The sequence below is a fragment of the Piliocolobus tephrosceles genome, chromosome 5, assembly GCF_002776525.5.
Source record: "Piliocolobus tephrosceles isolate RC106 chromosome 5, ASM277652v3, whole genome shotgun sequence".
NCBI lineage: Eukaryota > Metazoa > Chordata > Mammalia > Primates > Cercopithecidae > Piliocolobus > Piliocolobus tephrosceles.
Genome location: NC_045438.1, coordinates 1192287 through 1206429, shown reverse-complemented (window position 1 = coordinate 1206429; position 14143 = coordinate 1192287). Strand labels below are relative to the sequence as shown.

Here is a 14143-nt window from a genome sequence, read left to right as displayed (position 1 = left end):
GCTGCAATTTTTTAAGTAATAACAATGAATTAAAGCCCATTCTATTCACGAAACACAAGTATTTCACTAATATCAAAACAGTTAACATCAGCATTGTTTACAATGTTATTCATAGGAAAATTCAGATCTTTTTTTTCACTCCACAGCAAGAAACAACAATTTTGAAGGCATGAATAAGATTGTCAATATTTAATGGAATGAATGACTAATATATTTTTAGAGATATTTTCAATTCTGAATATATTCAGCTTCTCTTTGGTCAGCTATATGAAAGAGAGTCTCATTTCACTATAAGCAAAACTATACCCAATATCTCTTAGAACCTGGACATACTGAAAGGGCTTTCAGGACAGTTCTGGCACTCTTAGGCTTCTTCCCAAAAGTCCAGGGACACCATGCCTTCTTGATGGGCAGAGTTCGCTTTCAACTCAATTAGTGCCTTCTAAAACAAAGTCGTATTTATAGGGTAGACACGTGAAAACTTATATATACCCTGTGGACCTCCCAAAGAAATCCAGGGAAACTTAAAGCATGATCCCTCCTCAAGAACTGAAACAAAACAAGATTAAAAAAAAAAAAAAGAACATCTTCAAAAACTATAACCCCATTTCTACCAAAGCTTTGCATGTTTCAAAAATCTATCATTTTAATGACTGGAAATAATTCAGCATTTGGGATTTGGCAAGGTCTTAACTGCCAGCTACGAAATCGGTCCTATTTAGATCTGAATACCTGTTCTTCTTAGAACAAATGCTCCATCTTTTTTCTTATGTTTCAATTTCAATGTATTCAGGTGGTTCAGCAAGTAAGAGCATATAATCTTGTGAGCCCCCAGAGTCATAAAATTGCGTTTTTTGTGCCTTTTAAGTCCAGAAAGTCCTTGATTTGAAGAAGCAGCTCAATAAACTTACTAAACAAGTCATCTGACAGCATTAAACTAAAATCTCTATACCCCACCTTTTTGCACACAGTTCCTCAACAAGAAATGATTAAGGGTTACAACATGAAGAAAATTCACAATCTTTGTCTTGTCCTCCATCACATCAGGTAATCAATTTGACTTGAAAAGTTCACTACTCAGCATCATCTCTCCTGCTAAATGATGCAATGGTGGCAACGCACAGGTGGCAACGCACAAAGCATAACCTTTAAGTTATGCTTCCAATATTTCCAAAACCTTTTTTCCTTCAATCATGCAGTCCCAACTTGACCAATATACATATTTGTTCATGTTTTCACCCAAACTCCTCAAACCCCTTCTTGGTATATGGTTAGGATCTATTTTATAGTTATGTCCCTGTGGTATAGCTTATTAGGTGAAAAATGTTTGACTAAAAATACCAGGTGAGATCGACACTAAGGTCAGACAGGCTTCTTTTGGCCTGGTCATCTCTGTGTACAAGTCCATGGCACATGCATAGGCTCTAGTCCAGCTAGTTTTCCTTGTCTTCTATTACGGCTAATCTAGCCACTGGCCCCATCTTTCTCTTAACTTTGCTGCAGCCAAATGACAAGGGTTCCTACAACGTGGTAGTAGAAAATGTAAGACCTCAAATCTCTTGACATTAAAAAAAAGCTTAATGTTTTAAAACTAACAATTCACAACCTTCACCTCCAAATGTTTTATCACGACACGTAATCTCTAATTTAGTTAAATTTTAATGCAGATTAACTGGGAATAAGATGTTTCAACTAGAGCTTAAGCAGATTTGGTTCAACACGCTATTTTTTTTAATTCCAACATACATTAATTTCCTCATCTCACCAAGAATTATCTCAGATATAATGTAGCTACTCACTGAACATAATTCTATAAGATGTTATTTCGTGGACTAAATATTTAATATTAGGTTATTTAATTTTATTGTTTATTTTTCTTCTGAATCTTAAGAAGGCAGGAAAAATATGGCTAAGAAATAATTTATTGAAGCTATTATTAAACACCATTTCAAGACATAAATGCAAAACAAAACCACACACCTGATTGAACGACGAATCACTATCAGAGCAATTGTCTGTGCAGTAACTACGGCTTTTCTCCTTTTGGATTTTTTTCTGCCTCTCTTGATTTCGTGTCTCATCTTCTTCAAACTTGTTAATCATAGACTCAACCACAGCTATCATAATGTTCTTCAGGTAATGCATCATTTCCTTGTACCTTTAAATTCAAGGTAGTCTTAATAAGAGAAATGCAATCAGAAATTAAAACAGTCAACTAGTTAAATTATCTATTTTTCTATAAAAAGGGAAGTCCCTTTAAGAACACAATGCTAAAGAGAAAAATCAAACTCAATTTTTCTTAAAGAAGTAGTGGTAGAACAGAATTCACAAAACAGCAATAAAAATTAATAGGGAATTCAAAAAGTATGTTATTTCCTGGGTTTTTTCATGGTTACATGGACCAAGGTAGTAAAATTAAAAGAACCTAAGGTAAGAGGTTTCAACAGCATGGATTCCAATTGCTAGCAAAAAAGTCAACTATTAATATTATACCACCAAAACCCAGGCTACCTTACCTTCATCGTCTGGTCTTATACCTATCTCTTTCTCCACCCCTCCCATCCTCTATTTTCTTTCCTTCTCTTCTCCCTTGTCCATACTTGATAGACACCCATAGACACAACTGAGAGCTCTTGTATGTTCCCAAGACCTATGTAAGAGTTAAGCTATCAATGTGTCCTTTCAAACAGAAGCTGGGAAACCCACTCTCAGGATGTTAGGAAAAAGATTCCTGAAATTATTAAGAGTGTGAATTGGATAATATTTAAAATCTCTTCTGGTTGGTCTAAAAAGCTCAAAAAGAACTGGTATCAAATTTCTCCACTTTGTAAGTTCAAACTCTCAAGCATCCCTATGAATACAAAACTGAAATCCTCAAAAGCACTAAGAATAGAATTTTAGAGCTAGAAAGAACCATAAATATAGTCGAGCTCTTTATTTTATAAATGAAGCATATGGGACCTGAACCACTGAAATTTCCTTATTTAAAACAAAAAAGGCACAATGATGTAAATAAAAATAGTGAATAAATTATAAAATTTGAAATTAGAAAACATGAATGGGGATCCTGACTATTTTACCGGCCAGCTTTGTCATCATGAATAAGTTTCAATTTCCTCAACTATAAAATGTGACTAAAAATACAATCTAGCTAACCTATTTCATATGTCTATAGCCAGAAATAAATATATGCATGTGTGTATATACACATATACACATATATGTCCGAAATGATAATAAATACATGTATAGTGTGTGTGTATATATACATATATACATGTATTTATTGTCATTAAAATAATGAAAATACACTAGGAAACTATGCACAGAAATGTCCTTTTCTGTATAATTCTGGATAATGGGTCATTGTAACTCCATAAATCAAAAGAAGAAAAGGTACTTTATCTCTCATAAGAGAAACCAAACCTGCTGGGGAATTTGAATAGAAATCATAGACTGAGATTCTATATAAAAAGTATAAAATACATTTTAAATTTTTCTTGTTAAATAGATATAATTTCTACATAATTTAAACTATGTTAATATATTTAAATATAATTTTTAATATGTATATCATATAGAACTATAAGTTTTAAAATACGTGTATTTAACATATTTCTTTAAGTACCAGAAATTATGAGAAAACACAAAAATACTGAAAGCAGACGGAAATAAATTAGGAACCGCTAGGGGGAGAAACATACAGAAGATAACTCAATAGAGGTAACAAAGAGTCCAGAGAATATCCCAGTTTGATATAAAGGGACATAAAGAGCAAACAGAAGTCTGAGACACACACACTAATTTGCAAAGTATATTTAACGATAACTGAGCCCAGCGATCCAGCTTCTGCCTCTACAGATTGATTCTGGGCAGCAACAAACGGAAACAATACAGTATCCTGGCAGCAATCAATACACATCCATCAAAAGCTGTTCTCTCCTTCCACAGTGATTGAATTCCAGCTGGGCACAGGACTATACTATACTCCCCAACCTCCTTTATAGCAGGTAAGGCCATGTGAACAACATAAAGTCCCTATCTCCTTAAAACTTATAATCTGGTGATTTAATAAAGAAGTATAAAAGTACATCTTAATGACATACAGGATAAGGATAATGGTACTTAAAATCCATAGAAAATCTATAAGTTTTGCTTTTAAAATAAATGTTTCCAACAGATCTTTTAGAAAAGACCAGCATAAATTATGCTGTAAGAAATACTAAAAAAATGGCCACAGGCAGTAGCTAATAATTCTAAAAAGTAAATTAAAAAATAGTGTCATATCATCAATATCAAGAGTTAAATGAACTAAAACTCAATAGCAGCCACTGCAGTTTTGAAAAGACTAAGAAAAAACAGATATAAAATAGAATATAAACACCATTGAGTAGATTCTTTCATGCTTTGCAAGTTTTAAAGACTACAGAAAGAAAAAGCTCTAAGAAACAGTGAATAAAAACCACATCAATTAACAATGAAATTCTACAGTACTTCCACTCATTATATGAGGAATATTGTATATTATATAGATCCTATAAATGAATTATTCTGTGTGCAAACATCTGTTTAAAAAATAAATCTCAAAATGTTTAATTACAAAAATACTTTATAATAACTGTAATGCTGTCCACAGATGTAGTGTTGCTACATTAGCCCTAAGTGATTTCTGAAGAATCACCAAAAAAAAAAAAAAAACTGAAAAAAAAAAAAGGTTGCACAATGTAAAATCTTTCATCCATGGTTCATAAAGTGGAAAATAAACATTTACTTAGTCATTTAAAATCTTTGTGAGGTAATTATTACCGTATTAATTTTAACAAATGGATGAACTAAAACACAGGAAAATCAAATAGCTTAAATAGAGATAAAAAGTAATTTCCTAGCAGTACTACATAAAATTCTGCTCTTACCATGAAAATACTTTCATTAGCTGACTAATAAAGTATTTTAGTATTCCTTCTAGAATTGTTTAATGATACTGCTAGAAACAGACTTACTAGGAATTATAATATTATCCAAAGATAAAGGTGATTCTATTTTTTGTTTTCCCCAAATCAAGAAATAAGAAATCTTAGCCTTTATAACTCACGCTTGATATAGATTAGTGCATCAAACTTGCTAAATTTACTGAAATAGCTGTATGATGTCACTTTGTCAATTACTAACATATTAATTTAAATAATACAATCAGTTGTCCCAAAGAGGAAGAGCTTTTGTCCAAAATAATTTTTTTACAGTTTAACTAATTAAAAGTATATTAGATTTAATACTTTAAAATACAGTCAGTGGCCGGGCGCGGTGGCTCAAGCCTGTAATCCCAGCACTTTGGGAGGCCGAGACAGGTGGATCACGAGGTCAGGAGATCGAGACTCATCCTGGCTAACACCGTGAAACCCTGTCTCTACTAAAAATACAAAAACTAGCCGGGAGAGGTGGTGGGCGCCTGTAGTCCCAGCTACTCCGGAGGCTGAGGCAGGAGAATGGCGTAAACCCGGGAGGCGGAGCTTGCAGTAAGCTGAGATCTGGTCACTGCACTCCACTCCGGGTGACAGAGCGAGACTCCGCCTCAAAAAATAAAAAAATAAATAAAAAATAAAATAAAATACAGTCAGTAATATAAGCTCAGGTATACATTCAAACATCTCTGATACTGGAAATACGAGCCACAGCAGGTTTTCAAATGACATCATGTAATTCAACATCTTTTCATTAAAACATTGATGAGCAAAACAAAATTGATGATGGCATCCTGCCGAGGGCTGGTCCCCACCTTGTACCCTGAGATGCCAGGCAGGATAGGCTACCAGCAACTCTGAAGTGGAATAATTATTCCAGTTAAATAATTATCCTGCCCTTATTAATGTTTCTTAAATGCATGTATAGCTCACACTTATTTTAGTGTTTAATATTACAAGCGTTTTCATCTTTATTTAGAAGTTTGGTGATGTTTCTTTGACCAGAAATAGGCTGTAGGAACTTAAGTGCTGTTTACATCAATTAACCTAGACCCCAAAAAAAGTGAAGGAGCAAGTTATGCAAATATTTGGGAAAAGGGCGTTCCAGGTAACAGGAGCAACATGAGTGCGGATCCCTCGGGAAAGGACTTACTTGGTTTTTTGTGACAGAGCAGGCAAGACCACAGTATGGGGGGGAAATGGTAAGAAGTGGGGTAGGGGAGGGAGCAGAAGGCCCGTGGTAGGCCTCGTTGGCTTGGCTACAAAAAGAATTCTGGGTTTTACTCAAAAGGAGATGGGAAGCCTTTGGAGAGTCTGGGTGAAAGGGTGTCGTGATCTGACTCACTGTTTTAAAGAATCATTCTGGCTGCTACGAGAGAAACAGACTGTGAGCGACAGAGATCAGGGTGCTGTCAAGAAGTCTCATTGAAGAAAATGTTATTTGAAAATATTATTATGGCCATACTCACCCTTTTTTTCTTTTTTAATTATACTTTAAGTTCCAGGGTACATGTGCACAACCTGCAGGTCTGTTACATATGTACACATGTGCCATGTTGGTGTGCTGCACCCATCAACTCGTCATTTACATTAGGTATATCTCCTAATGCTATCCCTCCCCCCGACCCCTCCCCTCATACTCACTCTTTAGATTCCTGAGTTCTTTTAGTGACCTGCTGTACAACTGTATCATAGCCGCATTCTTCACCCTGATTCTGATCAGATGTGCATTTTTCCATTTCTTCTTCAATCATAGAACCCAAAGTGTTGCCTATATGCTGTCTGAGGTATTTCACAAATTCATAGCTGAAACAAATATTTAGAAATTAAATGCAGTAAATATCATAAGCATATTCAGAAAAAAAAATCAACACAGAAAGGTAACATATTAAGATTTCATACCTTAAATGAGGATTAAATTGGTCATTCATCACAAATCATCAAGCTAATCTACAAATTTTTGGCTATATTTTTCTGAGACACTTGGCAAAAATCATCATTTAAAGATTACCACAGTAGGAAAAAGCAAATTTCAGAAGCAGCCCAAACTTTAGCAGTTAGAAGACTCTTCACATTTCTTTTTTATGCTCCTATCTTTAACATGTGACAGTGAAGAGTATGAAAAGCAGTTGTTAAGGATTTTCAGTTATTCAGGCTGATGAGGAAAATCATCTAGAATATAGTAATCATGAAATAAGAAATTGGAAAAAGTTAACTTCCATCATCACAAGAGTTTTGTGTACATTTTGAAAGTAGTAACTGATGTAACTTCCACCTAAACAGTTCTTATGTTACTAAGATTATCACTATTATTAAATTCAAGACCCACTTTGCCACTGGTATTTAAAGACCTCATAGATTCCAATTTATCCTACCAGATCTATGTTCCATTACTACCTTACACATGCCCAACTCTCCATGTGATGTTTATTCCCAATACCTTTGAAAACATTATTTCACCCACTTAAGAGTGTTTTACCACCACTCCTATACGTTATCTTCTACAGCCTAAAATGCTACCTTCTGATAAAAGCTTTCCTCGTTTCTCAACAGCTGATATCCTTTCTCACCTAAGACCCAAAAGTACTCTGTCCTTCTCTATTAGCATGCAAAACATTTTCTTAGATGCAGTTATATGACCTGCTTTATCCCCTGCTTCGTTCCTGACCACCTCTACACTCAGATTTCTACATTGTTTATAGACTTGACAACAGAACAAATCCACTTGTTTATCATCTGCAATATATTGTACATAGTAGACACTTTATAAATACTTGTTAGATTGAAATATAGCATTGGGGAAAGGTTTATCTCTTCATTTTCTACATCAGTGGCTGTGAATTTGAATTTACTTATCTTTTCTAAATGTTTGTTTTAGTTGTTAATACCTTGTTCATTTAATGTCTATTAACAAATTTCTGATGACATTATACAATAATTACCCCCCCCCATATATGGCCTCTTATCCTTCCTGTAACTCCCCTATAAGAAAAAGAGAAGAGGAATGAAAGGAAGAAAAAAAAGAAAGTGTACAGCAAAAAGCACTCTCCTCTTTCCAACTACCCACCATATTTTTGGCACTAACAGCATTATTTTTCAAGACTCCCAGACTTGACAACATGGAATGCTCTTTAATGTCTGCATCTTCTGCACCCCTCGCCCATCCACTCAATCAGGCACCAACATGTGTTAATGTTCCTGTACATCCCTGGCTTTCATCACTGCCTCCCTTTTTTCTCTACCAATCAGTACAAAGCCGTATCACTTCAAACAGAGATTACTGCAGCAGCCTTCTTGTTTGACTTCTCACTTCCCTCTCTCTTCTTTCATATTTTCTTCCCTCTCATATTCATCCCAAACACTGTAGACATATTAGCCTTCCAAAAGAACTTATTTTATTATTTCAGTCAGAGCCAGAGCCATTTTACTCATACCAATACCTCATACCATGTCAAGGATGCACATAATGCCTCAATAAATATTTGCTGAATTTAAAACAATTGGCTGCTTATTATGTTTCATGCTCAAATACTGCTTCCTTGGCCTGGACTTTAAATACCTCATCAATCAAATCTCTTTATAAGAGTATCTCTACTTAAACAATGCTACATTCAAAATTCCCAACAAACCTCCAACTATGTTGATCTTCATATAAGAAAGTGATAAACTGGTCAGGCGCAGTGACTCATGCCTATGATCCCAGCATTTTGGGAGGCCAAGGTGAGCGAATCATGAGGTCAGGGGATCGAAACCATCTTGGCCAAATGGTGAAACCCCATCTCTACTAAAAATACAAAAACTAGCCGGGCGTGGTGGCATGTGCCTGTAGTCCCAGTTACTCGGGAGGCAGAGGCAGGAGAATCACTCGAACCCAGGAGGCAGAGGTTGCAGTGAGCCACGATTGCACCACTGCACGCCAGCTTGGTGACAGAGCGAGACTCCATCTCAAAAAAAAAGGTGACAAACTAACTTGTAAGTGACTACCATGCTAAACTCTGTGCTAAGCACTTCATTAATATTATTTTACTTACCATATGATAGGTAAACAGATGAGGACACATATTCAAAACATGAAAAAACCTTGTTAAATTCATAAGCTACTAATTCATTCACTTTACTCCAAAGCCCATGTTAATACCATAATCCCAGAGTCCCAACGACATAAAAATATCAGAAGTGTTATAAGATATTTTGTAGTTGCAAATTGAGTGAAAAGGGAAATAAATAAATGTAATACTCATATCTTTACCAATTTGTATATTATTTCAATTTCATTTTGCAAGAAAAATTAAATTTTATTCTCCCAAAATTATAGCTAGCATATTAAATTTAAAAGTATAATTTACTTAACTATTTTAATTATTGATTGAATTTCCTTTAAAATGTTCAATATTTATATTTGATGTTTAGATAGTAAATCCTATGCGTTAAGGGAATAAGTATTAAGAATAGCAGAAGAGGAAGATGAAGCTATTTTGTAAATCCAATGTCTTATAACATTAGATTGGAATAGCAAATATTAATTTTCAGAAATGCAATCCGAGAAAAACAAAACCCAAAGCTTACTGAATCATATATCATAGAAAACAGCCTCTAATCATCATCTAAATAGTCTGCGCTTCTTTTGGTAATTCATCATTGACTTATATTATCTGAAGATCTTCCCATATACATGGAAACTTCCTATCTATACTAAATATTTACTCATTATTTAATTTGTGTATGTCTAATTACAAACCAAATCTTTGCACATTCCATATAAAACAGTGAAATCACACTGGTAAGAAAAAAAATTCAAAGATTAAGATTTCAAGAGAACCCTTTAAACATGTCCTCAATTTTGTAATACCTGACAATGCCCATACTGCTTCTACACACAGCTGGCTCTGAGACAGAGTTGGCAGATGTGCATGATGAGGTAAGTCAAAAAAAAGCTCTTTTGGGTCAGGCGCAGTGGCTCACACCTGTAATCCCAGTACTCTGGGAGGCCAAGGCAGGTGGATCACCTGAGGTCAGGAGTTCAAGACCAGCCTGGGCAACATGGTGAAACCCCGTCTCTACTAAAAATACAAAAAAATTAGCTGGGCGTGGTGGCACGTGCCTATAATCCCAGCTACTTGGGAGGCTGAAGCAGGAGAATTGCTTGAGCCCAGGAGGTGGAGGTCGCAGTGAGCCAAGATTATGCCATTGCACTCCAGCCTGGGTGACAAAGCAAGACTCTGTCTCAAAAAAAAAAAAAGCTCTTTGTTCTCCACCACAACCATGCGTCCACAACCACGAACCCAGTGAATCAAGTATCAGAACATCTGATATTTCAATTGCATAAAAGTATCACTGCTTTCCAAAAAGAACAAAGCTGGAGGCATCATGTTATCTGACTTCAAACTATACTACAAGACTAACCAAAACAGCATAGTGCTGGTACCAAAACAGATATATAGACCAATGGAACAGAATAGAGGCCTCAGAAATAGTGCCACACATGTACAACCATCTGATCTTTGACAAACCTGACAAAAACAAGCAATGAAGAAAGGATCCCCTATTCAATAAATGGTGTTGGGAAAACTGGCTAGCCACATGCAGAAAGCTGAAACCGGATCCCTTCCTTACGCCTTATACAAAAATTAACTCAAGATGAAATAAAGACTTAAACGTAAGACTTAAACCATAAAAACCCTAGAAGAAAACCTAGGCAATACCATTCAGGACATAGGCATGGGCAAAGACTCCATGACTAAAACACCAAAAGCAATGGCAACAAAAGTCAAACTTGAGAAATGGGATCTAATTAAAGTAAAGAGCTTCTGCACAGCAAAAGAAACTATCACCAGAGTGAACAGGCAACCTACAGAATGGGAGAAAACTTTTGCAATCTATTCATCTGACTAAGGGCTAATATTCTGAATCTCCAAAGAACTTAAATTTACAAGAAAAAAAACAAACAACTCCATCAAAAAGTGGATGAAGCATATGAACAGACACTTCTCAAAAGAAGACATTTACGCAGCCAAGAAACAAATGAAAAAAATCTCATCATCACTGGTCATTAGAGAAATGCAAATCAAAACCACAATGAGAAGTGTAACTCTTCAGTATGATTTGTTATAAAGCCCAATCTGTAAGCAACACAAAGGATATATCTGTAATTGAGGCCGTAAGGAAAGTTAACACAAGCGCATTAACAAAATGTAGCCAATAAAGCTAAAAAAAAACACAATTCTAAAATAAAAGGCACATGAAAAAAATCCCTGTAGAGAAGGAAGGGATACAACTAAATAGGAGGAATAAGTTCTAGTGTTCTATTCTTCGGTAGGATGACCACAGTAACAATAAAACATTATATAGTTTCAAATACCTAAAAGGAAGATACCGAATTGAAAGAAATTATAAATGTCTGAGATGATGAATATGCTAATTACCTTGATCTGTACGGAAACATCACTGTGTACTCCATAAATACATTCAATTATTATTTGTCATTTCAAAAATAAAATTTACTTTTTAAAAATCTCCACCATTTAGCAACAGCTTTAAATAGCAAATATCCTGGAAAACGTTTAAATCTACTCTGTGGAAATTTGAATAACCTCATGCTTTTTTCTAGTGACATAATTTTTACCTATGACCACAGTAATATCTCCAGAAGACTCATTTGAAATGCTTCCAGGTTTTCGTCCAAGTTCTAAATTAAATGAACCCAAGGACCCCAAGGTTAAATCTTGTCTTAAGAGGTTACTGCTCTTTTCAAAAGAAACTTCTAGGGGAAAAAAAAAAAAAAAAATCCCTAGGGTTGGCAATGCCCTTTATCATGAAAGGACTGCCAGGCTGCCCATAGCTAAGGGTATTCTACTGACTCTGGGACCATTGAGAAACTTTGAGAGCCTCCAATCCCAAATGAATGAACAGAGTCATTTCTTCAAGTGGGCCTTCTACTCTTTAGGTAAGAGTACTTCAAGACTTTAAATTCTAATCCAACAATTAATTTTATGTTATTTCTTTTACCATCGGAATTCATGGCAGTACCCCATAAAATACTAAATGAAGCTGCTGTTCTATAATGGTGCCCCAAGATAGAAAATATTGTTGCAACGATGGGAAAAACAGACACCAGGACTCCAAAAGATGGGAGACAGGGAGGGAGCAAGAGTTAAAAAAAACTACCTATCAAAATACTACGTTCACTATTTAGGCGACATGATCAGTAGAAGCCCAAACCTCAGCATCACGCAATATACCCATGTAAGAAACCTAGGCATGAATCCCCTGAATCTAAAAAAAGAAAATTATTGTTGCAATGGAGCAGGGAAAAATACGGGTCTACAAAATTAAGTACTGTGTTTCCCACATTGTAATCCTGATAGTATTGGTGCTATGGACTAGCTCTTATGAAATCTATATCTAATCCCAAAGATTGATAGTACTACCGATTTTTTAATCAAATGTTCCCATTGCATCATTTTTAGAAAATAATTTGGAGATATAATATATTCTAGTTATTTTGTATAAAAGCCCTGGATGCCTCAAGAAGACTTTCAAAAGGCCCTTATGCTTATCCCAGGGAGTGCAAACTCAGATGCTACAGAGGGCAGTCTGGTAAAGGAAAGCAAGCCATGTATGAGAGAGAATGGATAGAGGTTGTGGTGAAGACATGCCCCAACTAAAGGCAAAGCTTCTACATAGTTCCAGCAACGTGTCTTTAAGAAATATGAGCCTGGTGTTAACCTTTTAACATTTTAAGAAAAGCCAGAAAACTGACTTTTAAGCATTATCTCTCAATTTTTAAATGGTGTTTTTCTTTTTTTTTTTTTTTTAAAGTAGTCAAAGCAAACATGTCCACAGACCAAATATGGCTTGCAGGATGCTAATCCGGCCTTTCAATACCCTCTCTCCCCAAGAATGACAAAATTCTAACCACTAGTGAATGTCCTATATGTTTAAAATTTCTATTCAAGAAATACAAAAGCTCTCTGAAAAATCTGTATCATGCTTAACAAGTTATTTTAAAATATTCTTACTAGGTCTAATTTAAATCAATTTTGTTACAATTTAGGTCCTATCCTTTCAGATCTTTAAGCAAGCTGTTAACATTTTCAGATTTCACATGTTCCAATTGTGCTTAAAATATCAAGATAATAATAGGAATAATACAGCTTTGACTGACATGGGTTACAATAAATACAACTTCCACTTATTTCTATTTTAATTAAAGTCCATCAGTATTCATTATTCATTTAAAATTTTTCTAATAACTGGTTTTTCTAGTTTTTTAAAAGATATAGTCTGTACAATGAATAAACAAGTTTATAATTCTTATACTTCTTTTAATAATCTATGAAGCAGGTCTGCCTCCGGTTTAAATTCTGAAGTTTACACTGACCAATTTTGCAACCTTAGGCAAAACACTTGACCTAAGTTTCAATTGCCCACTACTTAATGGTAATGATAATCTGAATATTAAAATGTTTTTTATATAAATAGTGTTTTCATATACTTTGACACTTTTCTCACCAAATATACTATGCACACATCTGACTAACCTTGTTACTTTAGAAGTAATTTAATGAGAAAAAAATAAAAATTTGGTACCAATGCCACTATTACCAAATGAATGCAAAATATCTTTTACAAAATATTCTTCAAAGAGGGACATTAAAACCTAAGAAGACAACTGTTTGTTAATAAAGAAAGACATGTGGAGTGCAGCTCACTACATTTCAGAAGCAGTTCAATTAAAATACACAGCAATGTGTCTGATCATTCATCAGCAGTAACCAATGATTTGAAATTCTTCACATTTACATTGAAAAACTTTACCAAGTTGAGTAAAAGAACATTCACTTTTTCCATTCTCTTTTTGCCAGATTTCTTACCTATATTTCCCAAGAAAACGCAATATTTTTTTCTGTGATAAACTTCTGACATGTTCATAATGATTATATAAAAATATGGAGAGGTACAGAGGTTACCCTTACAACATAAGGACATTCAAAAATCTAATTGGTACAAGTTTGTTTCAAAAAAGTCATCCTTTTAGCTATTTAAAAAGGCAAGAGGCCGGGAGCGGTGGCTCACACCTGCAATCCCAGCACTTTGGGAGGCCGAGGTGGGTGGATCACCTGAGGTCAGGAGTTCAAGACCAGCCTGGCCAACATGGTGAAACCCCGTCTCTACTAAAAATACAA

At 34.9% G+C, this 14143-nt stretch overlaps 1 protein-coding gene across 1 annotated transcript in view; it reads right to left on the bottom strand.

The window, feature by feature from the left end:
* TBC1D32 (TBC1 domain family member 32) overlaps nt 1-14143 on the bottom strand; it is a 213391-nt gene that overhangs the window by 194120 nt on the left and 5128 nt on the right. Inside the window, exons 3-4 of the mRNA XM_026456419.1 lie at nt 6603-6764; nt 1981-2158 (exon numbers count right to left, since the gene is read on the bottom strand). Of these exons, the coding sequence (XP_026312204.1) occupies nt 1981-2158; nt 6603-6764 (340 nt within the window). The remainder of the gene's footprint in view (nt 1-1980; nt 2159-6602; nt 6765-14143) is intronic.